The 20148-nt window shown below is 41.9% G+C and overlaps 2 protein-coding genes across 2 annotated transcripts in view; both read left to right on the top strand.

Moving 5' to 3' along the window:
- The window catches only part of FH (fumarate hydratase), a 36482-nt gene extending 26441 nt beyond the window's left edge, over positions 1-10041 (top strand). Inside the window, exons 7-10 of the mRNA XM_026654153.1 lie at positions 1253-1456; positions 2721-2848; positions 4791-4944; positions 9703-10041. Coding sequence (XP_026509938.1) covers positions 1253-1456; positions 2721-2848; positions 4791-4944; positions 9703-9845 — 629 coding nt within the window. The 3' untranslated portion in view covers positions 9846-10041. The remainder of the gene's footprint in view (positions 1-1252; positions 1457-2720; positions 2849-4790; positions 4945-9702) is intronic.
- Positions 10042-13519: 3478 nt separating this feature from the next.
- CHMP5 (charged multivesicular body protein 5) overlaps positions 13520-20148 on the top strand; it is a 16519-nt gene continuing 9890 nt past the window's right edge. Inside the window, exons 1-3 of the mRNA XM_024200519.2 lie at positions 13520-13661; positions 17272-17376; positions 18707-18753. Coding sequence (XP_024056287.2) covers positions 13593-13661; positions 17272-17376; positions 18707-18753 — 221 coding nt within the window. The 5' untranslated portion in view covers positions 13520-13592. The remainder of the gene's footprint in view (positions 13662-17271; positions 17377-18706; positions 18754-20148) is intronic.

Raw genomic sequence — 20148 nt, 5'->3', positions numbered from 1 at the left:
AGCATTTTTTTGTTGCCATTATTCAGCCAGAAGGATGAACAAGTTGAGACCCCAATTGTCAGAAATTCCCAATACTGTTTTCCATAAGGATAAGTTTCTTTGCCTTCACCCAAAACTTCTCATAAAGGTAGTCTCTTATTTTCATGTTAACCAGGCGATCTATTTACCGACATCCCATGAGCATAGAGATGAAGAGGTACTTCATTTATTAGATGTGAGAAGGGCTTTAGTTTTCTACCAGGAGTGTACTAAGTCCTTTAGATCCTTCACACATTCATTGTGGTTGCGGACAGAGCTAAGGGCAGACCAGTTTCCACTCAGAGAATCTCATCTTGGATCTCTTTCTGCATTTGTTTATGCTACCAGTTGGCTAATATAGACTCACCAGCTAAAGTATTGGTGTATTCTGCTGGAGCACAAGCAACTTTGGCAGCTTTCTTGGTGCAAGTGACAATCATAGAAATTTGTAAAACAGCAACTTGGCCATCAGTCCACACTTCTGCTTTTCATTATGCCATTTCCTGTCAGTCCAGGGATGATGCCAATTTCGGAGAGGTTGTCCTACAATCACTGTTCAGGTAGACTGCAAGTCTATCTCCATGTTTGTCTGCCTGTGAGTCACCTGCAATAGAATGGACATGTGTAAGCACTTGAAGAACAAAAAAAGTTACCCACTTTCTGTAACTTGTTCTTTGAGATATTTTGCACATATCCATTCCATGACCTCCCCTCCTTCCCCTCTCTATCATAGTCTGTCAAGTACGAAGGAGCTGAGGGGGGTGATGCAGTGGCATGTGGTGACAGGGTGTTTGAGTACTTGTCATGGTGGTATTGTTTGACGAAAAAACTATTACCTACCTTTCTGTAACTGTTGTTCTTTGAGATGTGTTGCACATGAGTACTTTTGAGGCAAAACATTTTCCGACAACTGTGCATGAGGCACGCACACACCTACAGTGGAATGGACATGCGCAACACATCTCAAAGAACAACAGTTACAGAAAGGTAGGTAACAGTTTTTTCTCAAACAATACCACCATGACAAGAACTTTTCTTTAGGAAACTCTTGGTTGTCATAAGTCTGGAGAAGAAAACATTCTGCTTGACTTGGCTGCTTAATATTTTTACTTTTATATTATCTATTTTATGATTTTTGTATTAACTAGACAGCATTTCAAGAGCTTTGGCTAAGGGCATGCTGCTTTAACTAATGATTATGCCTCAAAAACCTTTAATACTCATTTCTCCATAGGCTTGCCTTTCATCACTGCTCCAAATAAATTTGAAGCTCTTGCTGCTCACGATGCTCTAGTTGAACTCAGTGGGGCAATGAACACTGTGGCTTGCAGTATGATGAAGATAGCTAATGATATTCGTTTCTTGGGTTCTGGACCACGCTCTGGTCTAGGGGAACTCATCCTGCCTGAAAATGAACCTGGAAGCAGCATTATGCCAGGTACTGTATCCAATAACAAATTACTTTTCTACACAAATGTAAGAGTAATAATTGTTAACAAGTATGTATAGAACTATGACAGAGTTGATTGGTAAAATGGTATGAAGCACTGAAATGATGCAGTTTGACCGTCACTAATCCTCCATTTTTGTCCACAAAAATGTGTGCAAGTAAAATTATTTGCTTTATAACGTACGTGTGTGTGTGTGAGAGAGTATGCTTTGGAGAGATGCGATATAAAGGTTTAGTTGGCAAGCGTCTTGGAAGAGTGCATTTTTTATGCAAAGGTTTTTATTGTCACAGATTTTTAGATTTACCCTCTGAGTACAAATAGCATATCTTATTCAGTTTGAAAAAACAAAGGTGGATTGGCTTGGGGACTGTGGACTAAATTTCATCCTTCCCTCCCAACCAGGTGAAGATTGCATGAGGAAGAGCAGCAAGGGAGGGGAATAAGGACTTTGAAAACTATTCTTCTTCTCCTTTCTAAAAAGTAATTCAAAGCAGGCCCTTCATGTGTTGAACTGATTACTTGCAGATATAATAGGTGCTTGTGTGTGTGATCTTTGTCTGTTTAGTTCCACATATAAATACAAGCCATTGTGGCAGGTTGTGGTTTTTTCCTTCTGCAGAATATTTTTAAATGGGAGGGGATTTAGGATTGAAACATGCACAATAATTTTCTGATCGAAATGGCCTTTGTTTCTGATTTCTTTTCCCTGAAGTAAATGAAGTCTTTGCAGGTCACTTCTCCATATTGAGGATAAGGGTGGCAGCCAACGGCACAGTTCATGTGCTCCTGGAAGGTTGCCAGTGCAGCCCTCATCTTAACAAAGTTTGGACAGCCCTGCTTTAAAGTGTGATCTTGCAGCTCCTCCTTTCCTCCTCAAAGAAAGGGGAGAAATGTAATTTTTAAAAAGTTTTGATTGTTTTGTGGGAGGTAGGAAGGGGAGTAAGTTTCAGAATAATAACCTTTGTCTTGAGTAGCAAGGCGTTCTGGGAGGCAAACAGTTGTCAAGGACATACAAGGTAAATGTCTGACAGGCTTCTCACACCATAAACAAATCCTAGTTGTTATCAGAAAAGTGCAGTGGGTTTAATAAATCTGTGCCTGTAAGTTGTTCACTGCTTGACTGCTGACTTTTTTACATGTTTCTTGAAATCACATTTACCATTTCTGAGGATTTAAATTCAGAAAACAAAAACTGGAGAACTTTTTTTTTTTTTTTTTTTTTTAAATACTTTCCCCTTGCCTCCCCAACAGGAAAAGTAAACCCTACCCAGTGTGAGGCTGTAACCATGGTGGCAGCTCAAGTGATGGGAAATCATGTTGCTGTTACAGTGGGAGGCAGCAATGGACATTTTGAACTGAATGTTTTCAAGCCCATGATTGTAAGCTCAAAACATTTTAAATTTTTTTTTTTTTAATTAAAAAAAATGGTTATCTTACTGTATATCCTTAGGGAAGAATTTCAGTGATTGCTTGGACAGCACAAGCACCAGAGAGGCAGAGAATATTAATTTTAGAAGAATCTTAAATTCTGCTTGATGATAAATCAAATAGCTCATCATTTTGAGAGATAACTGGCTGTCCAATATGTAAGAATTGAGTTTTTGTAGCACTTTGTCATAGAAATGCATTATAAACTCTAGTTATCATAGTGCCCCTAGGCGAAAAGGGCAGATGGCAAAACTGAGGCAGCAAGAATAAGTAACTTGTTTAAAGCCAAAAAGGATCTGTGTCAGAGCTGACGTTTGGAAATGAGGAATTCCTGTTTTCCATTCCAGTGCCCAGAAGACTTTGTTTTGTTGTGCAGTCCCTTTGGCCTTCCTGCAGTACACACCCCAATTGCCTGGAAAGCCACTTACCATTGTACCATTAAATTAATTAACTGTTCAGATTCACATTACAAATGTTTAAAATGTAAATTCAGGATAATAATCTTGGGCTCGAGGCCTCTAAAATATTTATCTTATGCATTTCCTAGGAGGACACATCAGAATCTTAATGTGACCATTTCCTTACTGTGTTTAAAGGCAGAGGCACAGCTGAGCGGAGGAGTATATAGCATACGCAGTTAATCACTTTGACACTTGAAATTTCAGGCTAAATCATACCTATATTACTTCCAGTAAAAATTTTGTGAGAGTTGAAACCACATGTCAGATTCATTCTGCTTCTGGGAGGTGTCAAGGCAACAAGTAGTTCATTTGCACACCTATCTTGTCTGGGTGCTTATTCTTCCCTCTAGACTGGATTGTGCAGGGCATGGAGAAATAGAAGGAAACCTGTTTAGTGTAGGTGGGGAAAGAAAACAAAGGACTGAGGGGTCTATCTTACTCCATGAAGGGAGAGTTAGGAAGAGGAGAGGAGGAGGAGGAATGAACAGAGGAGAAATTGAGGGAAAGAATAGAGGCAAAAGCATAAAAACAGGGAATTGTGGAGAAGGAAGACCAAAAAGTCAAAACAAGAAGAAAAAATAAGGTAGACGATACAGCAGGAGAAATCATTAAAATAACAGTGGTGCTGGGCTTGCAGAATAAGCTACATTATAGCAGAAAGGTCAGGGCAGTAAGAACAGCGAGGGGGATGTAGCAAGCAGTATTTTATTTTCTTGCACCTGGCCATTTACTGTCTGCTACTTTTTTTTCATGCTGTTCAAGGGTGTTTTAAACAAAATGAAAAGACTATTAAAAGCTGTATGTACTTGTCTATGAATCTCCTAAATAGACCTAGTAAGGAAATTTTTTCATTTGAAAAAGCGTCTTTCTTCAAAGTCTCTATCTAATTTTGACAATAATAATAGCATACTGAACAGCTACAGTGATATTTCCAATAGGAGATATAGGTGTCCGTTTCCATTATTATTCTTTACTAAACTTTGGCTTTAGTGCTATCAATTGGATGCTGTTTTGGGGTAATTGACTGCCAGGGGGTATGCCAATTGTGCATCCACTTAATAATTTTAAATATCTTTTATTGATGTGTGTAAAATTCACACTTTTCTTTCTGAAATCTAGCACTTACATAGCACATTTTTAATCTATTGATTTCTAAGTAGTTGACAAAGATGCTTTGCTTATATATTCAGTAGTATGGATAATGTCTACTGCACTTAAGTGTTCTTCAGGATATGAAATGCTTCACATAAAGTGCTTTTTTTAAATATCAGTGACTCAATTTCTATCGCAAAAGGAAGAGAGTACAGTACAGCACACAATCCTTTGCTAAAGATGTACTGTCAAATGAATGGATCATAAGGTTTTTAAGAAATGATGCATCAGATAACGAAAATGTTAATAGCTGCATCTAATAACTTTCTGCATTTTTTAGATTAAAAATGTATTAAACTCTGCAAGGCTCCTTGGAGATGTTTCTGTTTCCTTCACTGACAACTGTGTGGTCGGAATCCAAGCCAACACGGAGAGGATCAACAAACTAATGAACGAGTCTTTGATGTTGGTGACGGCGCTTAATCCCCACATAGGTAAAAGTCTAAGGCTGATATCTATTCATTAGAATATGTAAACTTCTCAAAAAAATACATAGTGACCGTTACTGTGAATAACCAAGCAGTAGATTATTCTGCTTAACAAGGTACAGTGTTTCAGACCTCCTTCTATTTTGTTCTTTGATGAAGAATGCACTCAAGTGCTTGATCAAAAATTAGTTTTTTCTTTGACAAACAAACTGAATTAATAAGAGAGTTCATTATGGCCAGGAAACTTTTTTTTTTTTTTACATAAGACTATTTCTAATTGTTTACGTACATATTTTGAAGAATTCCATTACATTATGATGTTATAGAAAACTAGTGTAGACAATTACACAATCAAGGCCCTGTGTTGATAGGGGAACATGTATATCCCAGACTCATGAGTAAGGCTAAGTTTTTGTTACGGATATTTTTAGTAAAAGTCAGGGATGGGTCACGGGAAATACGGGAAGTACAAAAGATGAATTAAATGAAGTACACCTTGTGATGTATTATCCTTTTTATTGTTCACTCACAAAATTCAGTAGTACTCAGTGTCTCGCTTTTGAGTTTGCCTTAGTGAGGTTGTGCTTTATCTTGCACTTGGTCCTGCCTACCTGTTTGCCTCATCCATCCACACAATAATTCCTCTTCTATCTTGTTTAATCACACTGTACACACTGAACAGCATGTATATCCCAGAAGCCTTTGCATCAGGCACTGTTGATGAACATGAATGTAAATACTGCTGAGGTGTATCGATATAGAAGCTGGCTAGCATGCCAGCAGCCTGATGAAGCAATGTCAGCACCAAAGATACAGAAACTCTCTTACAGGCTAAGATATGGGTGGGATTTCTTGTCTGCGAGGATGATGGAGGAAAGGGATCTTCAAGCTTATCTAAGTCCATTTCTACAGTTTGTCTTCCCCAGACATATAAACTCTAGCTGTTATCCTCTTCACAATTTTATGAACTAATAATATTGTATAAATATTAATAACTACCACAACCTTTTCTTAATCAGAAGTAGATAAAGAGCAGTTCTTCAAGTGGTTGCAGATGTGTATTCCACTCAAGTTGTGCACATGCCAAGTGCATTAGAGTTGGAGAACTTTGCCTGTAGGTGGCGCTGCACTCATGCCTCTGGCCTTTAGCCCCTCCCCAGGCTATTTAAGGGTGCTGCCACCCTGATCTCTTTGTCCCTTTACTGCCCACAGCTATAGTCCGAGCGTTTGGTGTGGTTGTTTCTCTGTTTTCTGGAGTTTTATTGTACACCGCTACCTTGATATAATGCGACCCGATATAACACGAATTCGGATATAACGCGGTAAAGCAGTGCTCCGGGGAGGGGCTGGGCACTCCAGTGGATCAAAGCAAGTTCAGTATAACGCAGTTTCACCTATAATGCGGTAAGATTTTTTGGCTCCCGAGGACAGCGTTATATCAAGGTAGAGGTGTATGTAGTTTTAGTGTAGTTTAGTAGTACCCTTAGGTTTAGTTGTATTAGTAGGTTACGGTTGATTGATATTTACCCTGGGTGATGCCCTCAGTGAGGTTTAAACATTGTCCATCATGTGGGATGTCTATCCCCAACAGTGACCCCGACCTGTGGTGTTTGTTGTGCACAGGAGAAGGTCAGATGGAAGAGAGGTGCTCCGTGTTGTTTAAAAGGAGAATTCACGTGGTGAGGGACTTGTGTCTGAAGCAGCACCGCTTAGAGCAGGCCATGAGGACCGCTTCAGCACTGGGGACCTCTGCAGATTGCCTGGACCTGCACTCTCCTTCAGAGCTGGCCCAGAATGTAGCTCCCAGCTTGGGGTCTGGTGCTTCCCGTAGTGGGAATTGGGATTGTTCTCCTTTCTTTTGTCCTCCAAGAAAGAGGTCTCACAAGATGAACTGAGACCATCCAGGACTTGGTGAGATGCCTCCTTGTCTTTTTAAGAGGAGTACTGACTGGCACTGTGAATCCTCCGGTATTCGAGATGGAGCTGGGCCACCTAACCACTCCCTGGTACTTCCCCATGATCAGTTAGACATTTGTACCATTGACTCGGTACTGGCCATGAGAGTCTGAGTTAGGTACCAACCACATCCTGCATCAGCACTGCCTGTTTCTATGTCATTGGTCTACCAGGCAATGTCAGACCTGCTCTGCCTCTCCATTCTTGATTCCCTAATAATTCAGGAGCATTTGGCAGCTGCTTTTTCTGTGCCCTCGGCATCATCTGGTTTGGTTGCAGATTGTTTCGTACCTTGGCACTGTATTACGTTCCACCTGAGAACCAGAGTTCGGAGTTGCAGTCAACATCTTGTTTGGTACTGAGGGACCCATCGGTGCAGACGCTGTCTTTGGCACTGACTATATCTTTGCTGCAGACTTTATCTTTAGGATTGGTACTACTTCCGCTCAATGTCTGTTTGCTCTGGGACTGAGTGGAACTGCAATGCCTCTTTCAGTACTGAAGGCACCAACTTCTCATTCATCCTCAGTACTGATATCATCTCCTTATTGGTTTTTGGATTAGGCTGGTTCCTTGCTTGCTCCTTTGGGGGGAGGGGGGGTGGCTCTTTCACTATCACTGGATGACTACTGGAGGCTTGTCAAGATTGAGGACATCTTCCTCTTCTTCTTTGCTGTCCAAGCACAGTTCTCAGCAATCCTGAAGACTGTCCTCCCATCACCATCAGTACCAAATATCAGTGCTGTTACCGCAGTAGGGATAGGGGTTCCTGGCCTAGTACCTACTGGCCAACAGTATGCGTATTCCCAATGGGCCCCCTTGGGGTGTGGCAACTTGTTCTCTCTCTCCTGTGCCAAAAGACAGCATTTCTTATGGCCATAACTTCTGTGGGACGAGTTATTGAGCTGCAGGCCCTAATGGTGGGCTTTCAGTATACCCAGTTTTTCAAGGACAAGGTTGCCTTGAGATCTCATCATAAATTTCTCTCTAAGGTGGGTTTCAGAGTAGCAGCTGTGTTAGTCCTGTTCTCTAAGGTGGTGCCACTATTGCATCTTAACGAGACAATTTACTTACCTATATCTTTTTTTTCCCAAACTTCATTCGAATGCTGATGAACAGCATCTTCACTCCTTAGATGTGAGGTGATGCTTGGCATTTCACATAAAAAGAACCAAGCTATTTCATTCACCACCTTGTCTTTTTATTTCCTTTGTGGAACACAAGAGTGATCAAGCCGTCTCCACACAGACAATTTCCAGTTGGTTAACATCCTGTGTCGCTACAGTTTTAAATAACTTGAACTCCACCTCCACAGAGGTTAAGAGCCCATTTGACAATGTCACAAGCAGCTTTGATCACTTTTCACAGTGATATTTTGATATTGGACATTTTCAGGGCTGCTACTTTGTCTTCGGTACATACTTTTACCAAGCTTTATACTTTTATGTCTGCATCCTGATCAGATGCAAATTTTGGGAAGGCAGTCTTGCAGGCACTCTTTAAATAGACTCCAAGCCCCACCTCTTTCTGATACTGATTTGAGTCACCTGAGTGGAATACACATCTGCAACTCAAAGAAGTGAAGACTGTTACTTCCTGGTATTGTAACTGTTGTTGTTCTAGATGTGGGTGCAGATGTGTATCCCATGACCCATCTTTGGTCCCTTCTGCATTGGAGTCTCAATTCTTGGCATTCTGTGCAAAGGATCTGAGGGGAGTTGGGGTAGTGCCACCATTAAATAGCCTGGGGAAGGGATAAGGCCCGGGAAACACAAGTGCTGACCCTATGTTTACTGCTAGGCAAAGTTCTCTGACTCTGGTGCGCACAGCACACTCACCCCAGGGTGGAATGCGCCTCTGCACCCATGTCTCTAAGAACAACAGTTACAGTATCAGCAAGTAACTGTCTTTTTCGTTTGTTTAGTAAAACTTGAAAAATTATATTCCTGATATCAGTCACCTATTATATTGTTCCTTTTGAATCTATTTCTTTTGTTTCCTATAATTACTTTCTTTGATGGTAGTGCATTAGTTTTATTCAGTTTGGGTTTTTTGGTGTTAAACTTAATGGGATTCAGTGGTGAAATTTTAACTCTTCCTACCCAAGAGTTGAGCTTGTCACTGAATATTATTTTTAATATAGATCAACTACAGAGCTGTTCATTTTGAGTCATGCCACTAGGTGGCAACATTTATGTCTCTTAGAAGTTGGATTACTTCTCCTGCATGACTATTCTGCTATACTTATATTTTATGTTTTTAAATGTTTGTTCATGGAAGCTCTTCATAAAAGACACAGAAAACCCAATCATTAACTGCATTTTTGTGTGTTCCAATTAACTAGTTCTTTCACTGCGTGTGGAAATGAATTTACTCTGTATAAGATCCCAAAGAGTAGATAAACTACCACTGAGCACAGTCAGCAGAAAAGAAATGCCCTGTTCACAATAGCCATACCTATAGGCTTTTTTGAAAATACTGGTCTCTAGCGGTTAAAATTTCATAGCAAGAAATGTGGCAATAGATGATCATGAAATGTTTAAGGAAAGTCATTGAATTGAGTGGCAACAAGCCTAATTTAATTTTATGTCACATCAAATTTACCTAAATGTTTTATTACCAGAATATCTTTTAATTTTGGGGGTGGGGGGGGTTATACTGCTTTAAACCAACATTCGTGACTTCAAATTAAGTAAAATATAGTAGCAGTAGTTCCGAATAGACCAAGTTGTCTCCTTTAACAGGTCTTCTGAACACATAGTGGCCAAAATCATGATTAATCTGATGTTTCTTTTGTTTTAATTACAGGATATGACAAGGCAGCCAAGATTGCCAAAACAGCACACAAAGAAGGGACAACACTAAAAGAAGCAGCTATTAAGCTTGGATTTCTTACATCAGAACAATTTGATCAGTGGGTGAAGCCTAAAGATATGCTAGGTCCTCAGTAATTTTAACAAGTGTACTTAAAAGGAAAAACATTAAATTGTATAAAACAAAATATTTTGCAGCTCACTTTGTTTTTCATGGCCACTTATATTATGATTGAAGTGCTTTTCCATATGGGTCATAAGGTTATATGAGGAAATTGTTCTAATATAATAAATATATGCAAATATAATAAATATTCCAAAAAGATTGATTCATCCAACTGCATCTCATTGCCAGAGATACCTCATTATTTATCAGGGGGTAGCCGTGTTAGTCTGTATCTACAAAAACAACAAGGAGTCTGGTGGCACCTTAAAGACTAACAGATTTAGTTGGTTTTTACCCACGAAAGCTTATGCCCAAATAAATCTGTTAGTCTTTAAGGTGCCACCAGACTCCTTGTTGTTCTCATTATTTATGTAGTTTAGATGCATGTCCTCGAAAATAATTGCATACTTGAAAGGATGGTGCTTCCAGAGCAATATCTATACCAGGGGTAGGCAACCTATGGCACGCGTGCCGAAGGCGGCACGCGAGCTGATTTTCAGTGGCACTCACACTGCCTGGGTCCTGGCCACCGATCCAGGGGCCTCTGCATTTTAATTTAATTTTAAATGAAGCTTCTTAAACATTTTAAAAACCTTATTTACTTTACATACAACAATAGTTTAGTTATATATTAAAGACTTTTAGAAAGAGGCCTTCTAAAAACGTTAAAATGTATGACTGGCACGCGAAACCTTAAATTAGAGTGAATAAATGAAGACTCGGCACACCACTTCTGAAGGTTGCCAACCCCTGATCTATACAATTAACTCTATGTAATAAAAGGCAATGCGTCTTTTATTATTGAAACAAAACATAAAGAAATACTGTAAATTACTTCCTTTATAGATCATTTGATTAGCTAATTTAAAGTATAGGAGCCTTCCAGTACTGGATTGCCTGCTTTAAACCAAAAGGTAACTGTTCAAGAATAAAGATGAATGACTAATTTATGAGATGTCCTTGAAAATGTATTTATATTTTGCAGAACGTAATTTTAATATTTGTAAACCAAGCACCTGCATTGTCAATGCCAAGAAACCCAACTTTAAATTTGCCTTCCAATGTTTTACCTAACTTCTCAAAAATTAAATATATAAAAACTTTGTGTATCCTAAAGGACATCAAATTTCAGACTATTTTGTTCGCAGCCTTTATTAAATAGTGGAAGTTGCGGTAACCTGATCTAGTAATACCGAGAAATGTGTGCCAAAACAACAAATGGCAGACATACATCCTCAGCTAAAGAGGTAGATATTTTTGTCGGTTGGAGCCTGATACCTTACCCAGTGCTTGGCTGAGGGCTAGCTAACAGACTTCGTTGGATTAGATGAAATGAAGACATAAGGCATATTGAACAAGATGAGACATTGCGGAACTTTGTATATGATGGGTAAGTTCTATGGCCTCTGTTACACAAGAGATCAGACTAGATCAGGGGTGGGCAAACTATGGCCCGTGGGCCGCATCCAGTCTGCGAGCCATTTTAAGGCAGCCCGCAAGCTCCCGTTGGGCACTCCGGCACTCCAGCCAGGGCACTGGGTCAGGGGCTGCACCATGTGGCTCCCGGAAGCTGCAGCATGAACCATGGCATGGTCCCGCTCCAGCTCCTAAGCGCTCTAATGGGAGCTGCAGGGACGGTGCCTCCAGATGGGGGAGCGTGCAGAGCCGCCTGGCCGTGCCTCTGCGTAGGAGCCAGAGAAGGGACATGTCATTACTGCCGGGAGCTGCTTGAGGTAAGCGCCGCTCAAAGCCTGCATCCCTGAGCCTCTCCCCATGCCCCAACCCACTGCCCCAGCCCTGATCCCCCTCCTGCTCTCCAAACCCCTTGATCCCACCTGAAGCACCCTCCTGCACCCCAAACCTCTCATTCCCAGCCCCACCCCAGAGCCCGCACCCTTGTCCCAGCCCTGATCCCCCTCCCGCCCTCGATCCCAGCCCGGCGCACCCTCCTGCACCCCAAACCTCTCATCCGCAGCCCCACCCCAGAGCCCGCACCCCCGGCTGGAACCTGCACCCCTTCCCGCACCGCAACCACAATTTTGTGAGCATTCATGGCCCGCCATACAATTTCTATTCCCCAATGTGGCCCTCAGGCCAAAAGGTTTGCCCACCCCTGGACTAGATGATCACAATGGTCCATTCTGGCTTTGGAATCTATGAATCTATAGCACCCTCAGGTAGGAGAAATAATTGCCCACTGCCTCCCTTTGAGAATGCATGGCAAAGAAGGAATTGAGCCACAAAAAAGCAGCCCTGGCAAATCTTGCTATGGTCTATAGGTGAGTGACCAACAGTATTGAAGGCAGTTGATAGATCTGATATTATCAGCATGTACACCCGATCTTCATCAGCAGGAGCAGATCACTAGTGTGATCTGCATTCCATAACCAAATCTGGTACAGTAGAACCTCAGAGTTATGAACACCAGAGTTACAAACTGGTCAACTACACACCTCATTTGGAACCAGAAGTATACAATCAGGCAGCGGGGGGAAGCAAATACAGTACAGTATGGTTAGAATAAAAGAAAATTTTAGAAAAAAAAATTGACAAGGTAAGGAAATTGTGCTTATTTCATTTAAAGTAAGATGGTTAAAAGCAGCATTTTTCTTCTATATAGTAAAGTTTCAAAGATGTATTAAGTTAATGTTCAGTTGTAAACTTTTGAAAGAACAACCATAATGTTTTGTTCAGAGTTATGAACAACCTTGATTCCTGAGGTGTTCGTAACTCTGAGGTTCTATTGTATTCAGATTGACAAAGTTCCAGGAGATTTGAAACAACTGCATGCTCACAGCTGACTTGCCCTAACCTTTTCAATAATCTTAACTAAAAATTGAAGGTTTGAAGTATTGCCTTTGTGTGTCTGTCAAAAGGTGGCTTCTTGAGTGGTGGCAATACATGTTCTCCACTCAGTAGACCGTTTGCCCTTCTGCAAGCAGGCACTGAAAGCTCCATCCATGAGGGGTGAGGTTCTTTGCTCTACTGATGGAAGTCAGCAGAGTGAGTGATACTCCATTGACCTTTATCGTGCTTCCTGCGAGCTGTAACTTTCGAACCCTTAGCACTTCCCTGTAGGGGGCAGGTTTGGCAGAAGGAAGGGGGTTGCCCATTTTGCTTAGACGTATTCCTGGCGGTTACATCCCATGACAGCCTTTAATTAAAGCTTCGTCTTTAATTCCTGGAGCCGCCAGCCCACTCCTGGAGCGCTGCGCTGCTGAAGGCACCTAGCACCCGGGGACTCAGGGCGCTCCCCTGGGGACGGAACCCGGAGGACACACACCCCCCCCCCCCGAAGGGGGATTTCGCTCCCCCCGGGGCGGGGGCGAAGGGCGCGGCCTGCGGAGCGCGCCGGGCGGGCCAGGGGCTTTGGGCGGCGCCGCTCAGAGGCGCGGTGGAAGGAGCCGGTCGGGCTGGGGGCAGGTTGATTGGCGTCTCTGTCCCCAGCTGCCCCCTTTAGCCCCGCCCCCACATCCAGGGCCAATCGCTGCTCACGCAGCTGGGCGGAAGAGCCGAGAGCGGCGCTTTCCTTCCTCACTTCCGCCCTTATCCAGACGTGTCCCGCCCTCTGCCTTCCCGGATTGGCTGTCGGGTGAGGCGTCACTAGCGCCGGCGCAGAGCGCACGGCAGCGGGGGAGGGGCGGCGAGACGGAGCGTTTCCGGGTTGGGAGAGTCGCTGCCGCCGCCGCTTGTGTCCGTCCCGCTCTGAGGCCGCCGCGATGAATCGATTCTTCGGGAAATCGAAGCCTAAAGTGCCGCCGCCGAACCTCACCGATTGTATCGGGACGGTGAGTGTGTGAGCGGGGGCGGGGCCAGCCGGGCGGGCACCGGCCGGGCCGCCCCTCCCGATCCCGTGTTCGGGTCGCCGAGGCGGCTCTGGCCCGGGTTAGCGGGGAAATCTCCAGCCGGGGTGCGCCCCCCGCACCGGGCCGTTGTTGTTACCAGGACTTGCGTGTGACTCACCCCCGGGGATACACAATCCCTTCCCCGCCCCCCGCCGCCAGCCAGCCACACCCATACGGGGAGCCACACCCCGAGAAACACACAGCGACACGAGAGTGAGACACAGCTCCCCTCTCCCCACTGAGAGAGAGAGACACCTACGGAGAGAGCTGGGGGGAGGGGGCACCTCACCCCCACTCCCACCCGAGACACACAAGCACAAGACAGACACACAGTGACTCCTATAGAGGAGGAGACCCTCTCGAGAAATATGCCGCAACACCGAGAGAGAGAGAGAGAGACCCCTTCCCTCCCTCCCTCCCATCTATATTCAGACTCCTATGGACAGACACACTCAGAGCCCTGGTCCCTCAATGTTTTCTCTGTTGTTACCGACTCTATTCATCCTTCCAAAGGGCTGTCACACACCCCCCTCCTTTCTTTTCTTGTTCTCTCATAACTCCCCACTGCCTGCCAATCCCAAACAGCACATTGTGGAAAAGCTGGACTGGGCCCAGCAGGAAGCCCACACCATGCAGTTCAAAGGGTGGCCAAGTCACATGAATACCATCCTCAGGCTGGTGAAGAATGATGGGATTGTTCTTAGCACAATCTCTGCCATGGACGAACTTGCTGCAAAACAGAGTAAAGACATACAGAGATGTGATGGGCTTGTTTAATTGTCCTTTAACTAGTACAAGTTGAGAAGTATTAATAGAGCAGTCAAACATGTAGTTGAGTGCCTGACTGCTATTGTAATGTTCTTCTTGAAAGAAAATTTAGGAAGACATTTAGGAGATCAGACCACATGATGTGGTGGTCCTTTTGGCCCTAAAAATATATGAAATGCAATCTTCCAGAAAACTTTTGCTTTAGGGATCATACCTTTCCTCTATATATTAAACAATTAAAAAATGAGGAAAAAGAATATGATGCTTTGAGGTATTTGGCTAACTTCTTGGAAGATTTAAATTATGCAGCATTCTAAAAACAAATAGACTTTTTAGCCCTTATGGCGGCAATGAAACCTTCCAAATGTGAACTGAAACTACTACAAAACTGATTCACAACTGTTTTCTGGAATCTGCAGACAGTCTGAAACAATTCCTGTAAAGAAACTGCCCCATTCATCTCAATGAGTTGTTACCTTTTCAACCTAATGATGGTCCTATTAAGAACAGAATTTAGGTGCTCAACTGTGCCTAACATGCAATTGCATCAACTGTGTGTGCACATCAGATAATTGCATATGCTAGTGGACAAATAAACAAATGGAAGAGATGTTCATGGTCAGTGTCTGGGATAACTTTTCCTACTGAGTGATGCTCCTTGCAATTACTTTACTAACTAAAAGTGCTTGGCCTGATTTTCAGTGGTATGCTGTAGAATTATTCTTTAAACAGTAAATCTTCTCTAGTCTTGTAGACAACTCATTTGTGTAACAGGTACACTATTTAGTATGTACATAACAGATTCCATAATAAGGAAGGGGATGATGTAGTGGCTTTTTAATTGGCCTCAAAATGTCAATATAGAGAGCAGTGTACAGCGATGAAGATAGTGTACACATTGTGAGGCTCTCAAAATTGCCTAGTTTAATGCATATAAATATTTAAATACTACATTATCAATTTTGGACACTTCTTTACACTGTTTGATGGATAGTCTTAGCTGCTGCCTCAATCCTTTTAACGTTTCTTTATATTTACGTTTGTTCTTTTCTAGTTGCTCGGCAATGTATGACAACTAAACAGGTGTCTGTGGATAGACTGTAAGGGTACAATTAGTGTCAATGATAAAAATTTAAGAGTTGATAGAGGGTAATTAAGCCTCACCTTTTTCAATATAAAAATAATTCCTAGTGCAGCATAGACTACAAGTAATGCATAATATAACAATCCTTACCAAGTTCAATTATGCTGATATACTGATAAAAAGAATGCAAATTATTGGGAGAGGTAATTCAATTTTAAATTAGGTCAGGGTTCACCCCAAAACAGTTACTGAAAATGTAAGGCTACTCTTCACCCTTTTCTTTTTCCTGACAGTTTATATTGGATTGTACATTGTCGTCTTATTATTTACTCCTGTTTGGTAAATTTTTTTTTTCCAGTAAAACAACAGAAATTAGTAGTTTACTTCAGACAAGTAGTCAGAATGCTTAGTTTGGGGCGCAAGAAGGCATAATTAGAATCTTAGATATGTCATGAGAAACAGAAGTTTAATATTTTGTTCTGGAATAAATTTGATACTCTCACCATGGGCCTTTCATCTGGAGATAAATGCAGTGCCTCTGTACTTGTATCATTCACTTGTACAGGAAAGAAAATGATTTAATAGTGAAATCCATTTCTCCTTTGTGTATGTTAACTGGGATTCTCCTTAGATTATGTGGAGAATTTTCTCCTACTTTGTACACACACGCTTTTTTGTATATCAGTGGTTTAAACATAGAATTTAAAGACTCTGGACTCAGTGGTTTAAATCCCAATACAGCCAGCTCAGTCCTTTGGAGGCAGATAAACTGAGTTCCATGCACTCTGCAATGTAGGAATCTTTCCAACATCACCTTAAAACTGAGGTTCTGTCTATTCTGTGTACATTAGATTCTATGGCATACATAATTAGATTAGGAGAGTCTGCCTCAGTGTCTTATTTAGTCATCCTGTTATCCAGAATGATGTGCGCTAGTTGTCCAAATAATAATTGTCCTCCCACCCTTGTGATGGTTGAGTTAAAGGGTAGATGGATGTTTGTGGAGAGCTTTAGGACCCTTTAAGAGTTGTTTCAAGGCACCATAAATGTACAATATTTTTAAAATGTTGTACAATTTATTTTCCTTTTATTAATAAAACAGCTGGCATACTGGAAAGCTTAAAGTAAATCTTTCAGTGCTAGCTGTAGCCAGGCATTTTGTCTCTAGTGTGGAGAGAGCTAATATCAATTGCTCTGCATAGAAAATGCCCCTGGCAATAGTATATTATCAATGTCCTCCTCCAAGCTGGCATATACTGTCTCTTTGTTTAGAGGAAAAAGGGGTCTAACAGAAGGATAAATGCGCCAGAATTAAAATGTTGACAGATTACCTATATTCAGATACGATACAAATTGAATTTGCAAATTTAATGTCATACCACTGAGTAAAAATGTAGTATGATTGTATGCCCCTCTCTAGTAATGATTCACAGAATGAAAAGCATACGTTTTCTTTGAGACACTTCTCTGAATACATAAAGTCAATAAGAAAGCATTAATTAAAAAAACAGACTATTAGGAGGAATCTTGGCCACCTTTTGTCATCTAATTGTACCTTCCAAAAACCTTTTGACATTTTAAGTCTAGCTTGTATAACAGCAACTCTCTGTGTGAACACATTTTACTTCAAGGACTACAAGTGCCTGGAAAAAATCTTGAGTGTTAGCAATGAATTTTTTGTCTGTCTTCCTTGTACCACAGGTGGATAGCAGAGCTGAGTCAATTGACAAGAAAATTAGTAGGCTCGATGCAGAACTGGCGAAGTATAAAGATCAGATGAAGAAAATGAGGGAGGGGCCTGCAAAGGTAAGAATCCTATTTGGTGTACACGTGAGAAGGTGAAGTGACTCACACTTTCAGTAATTCACATAATGGAGCAATGTCATAACCAGTTCTCCAGGTTCTTAGAAGTATCATTACAAGTGCTTCCTGTAATCTTGGGAGAGAGTGGGATACTATAAGCTTGTCTGTATTCTCAGCTATTTCCCAGATCTGTGCCATATCGGTTGCTAGTCTTGAAATAAAGTTGCATTTTCATAATGCTACTCTGTGTAAAACTAAAAAATTGGCTACAAAGTCAAATACTTTTATTACCTCCTTTTTATATCTACATCAGGCTATTAGAGATGGTAGGCTTGGTCAAGCACTCTCTGGCCATCCAGTCACACTGTGTTAAATTGTCTTCCTCTGCACTAATCACTGTCTCTCTTTTCATAGTTGTCACAGATTTCACTAAATTGAACACCTACCATGGGAAACATTAAAATGTCAGTAAAATGCTAAATGTAAACTTTGTCTTTTTTTTTTTTTAACTGAGAGATGCAAATGAGATCTCAGTGTGGTTAGGGGTAAGGTTGGAAGTGGGACCAGTTTGCTTACTTTAAGGTTCTCTCGGGTAGAGCTTGCAAACCATAATATGGAGAACAGTGGTGTGGGGAGAGGAGGAAGCAGGGAGAAAATGCAAGAACTTAGAAGTACAATCTGGGTATCCCTGTGAAAACTGTAGGCTTCCTTGGGAGAAGGGAGTCTGTGTTCCTTTTCTTGCTTTCTCTCCCTCCTTCCCCTGCGGCTCTGAGGTCAAGTCTGCAGGGCAGGCTCCTTGGTTTAGTTGCCTATGGAGGAGGTTCCAAATCTTTCAGAAATGGCTAGAGGGGGGGAAACCCCATGAGCTTGAGAAATGGGGCAAACACCTAAAGGAAACAACTGTTAACACAGTTTAGTTTGTTTTGAGTTTTAAAGTGAATGGAAATTCTTCATGCATGTAGTGATAGCACCTTACAAAGCATTATTTGGTTGATACTGACCATTGAAATGTTTTTGAAAAGTAATGTCCAGAGAAATTTGCCATTTATCTGAGTGTTCTGCTTTTTGGGTGTGTTTTTCCTTTATTTAAAGAGAAGTTATATGGGGTTTCATTATTACCAACAGAGAGATATGCCTGTTTCAATACTTATTATGAGTATTCATTGTGACTGTTAACTGTGTTTAACAGCTCTCACAAATTTAAAGAAAGGACCTCTCACAGTAAAAAAAATAAAAAATAATTTTATGCATTAAATATTGTAATAGTGTAACCCAGAGCAATTAAATTGTTACCTTTGTTTTTACTAACAACTGGCTGTCATTTCTCTTTCAGAATATGGTTAAACAGAAGGCTTTGAGAGTATTAAAGCAGAAGCGAATGTAAGTTTCAAACTTTCTTAATCCTGATTTAGTGAAATTCTGTTTAGTTTTGGGAGGATTGGCACACTTGCCACTTCCTCTTCCATTTTTGTGCCATTTCTTGTGAGTATTCTTGCAAACAAATCATGGAAGAAATCGTAGTCAGCTGTTTATAAACATCCAGTTTTTGATCTTGAAGTATCAAAGCTAAAAAAATGTCAGTGTCAGCATGTCTGTGCATTATTTGTATATAAATAGGTATGATATTATTTAATATACACATAATATTCTATAATGTGCAGTACTGGTACACCTTGAATTAAAACAAAATGACTGGTAAATCCTGGTAAATCATTGAAGTTACACTTGATTTTCTGTCTTGCTTTTATATAGAGAGAGATGGGTATTGCTGCATGTTATATAAATTTCTACTTTACATGCATGAATCAGCATCACAGTAAGTTCTTTATATGCACAATCGATGGCCCCTTGGATCTCACTGGTGTTCTTAACATTCCGGTTGGACCCAATCAGAGCACTCTATGGGATGAGCTACGTTTCTCCCATATTGCTGTGCCATTAGTAAGTACAGTAACTCCTCACTTAACGTCGTCCCAGTTAACGTTGTAACGTCACTGATCTATTAGAGAACATTCTCTTTTAAAGTTGCACAATGCTCTCTTATAATGTTGTTTGGCAGCCGCCTTCCTTGTCCACTGCTTGCAGGAAGAGCAGCCCGTTGGAGCTAGCTGGTGGGGGCTTGGAACCAGGGTGGACCGGCAGCCCTCCTATCAGCTCCCATAAGTTCCCTGTACAGCAGCCGCCCAGCAGGCTATCAATTGCTGGGCAGTTCAGGTGTCCCTCCCTCCCACTGCCATGTGCTGCTCCTGCCCTCTGCCTTGGAGCTGCTCCCGGGAGCCTCCTGCTTGCTGTGCAGGGGGTGGAGGGAAAGAGAGGTGCTGATGTCAGGGTGTCCCTCTTTCCCCATTCCTGCCCCCCCCGCTCCTGTACCCCATCTCCACAGAGCTTGGGGGTGGGGGGAACAGGGCTCAGGGTGGAGGGAGCTTGCTGGCAGCTGCTGCTGTCTCAACTTGCTTATCTACTTAAAAAGGCAGTGTAGTTAAAGTGGGGTCAGCGTACTTAAAGGGGCAATGCACATCTCTCTCTCACACACACACACACACACACACACTGTGTGTGTGTCTTTCTCTCTCTCTCTCTCACACATACCCCCCACCCCCCGCACTTTGGAAAATGGAGGGAGTGGTGCGCTCCAGTGGGATAGGTTTCAAAGTAGCAGCCGTGTTAGTCCGTATCCGCAAAAAGAACAGGAGTACTTGTGGCACCTTAGAGTCTAACAAATTTATTTCAGCATAAGCTTTCGTGGGCTACAGCTCACTTCTTCAGATGCATAGC

This window comes from Terrapene carolina, unplaced genomic scaffold (assembly GCF_002925995.2).
Source record: "Terrapene carolina triunguis isolate 2854851 unplaced genomic scaffold, T_m_triunguis-2.0 Scaffold183, whole genome shotgun sequence".
NCBI classification, from domain to species: Eukaryota; Metazoa; Chordata; order Testudines; family Emydidae; genus Terrapene; species Terrapene triunguis.
Note: the sequence above shows the minus strand (reverse complement) of the source record. Positions and strands in the feature narration are given on the sequence as shown.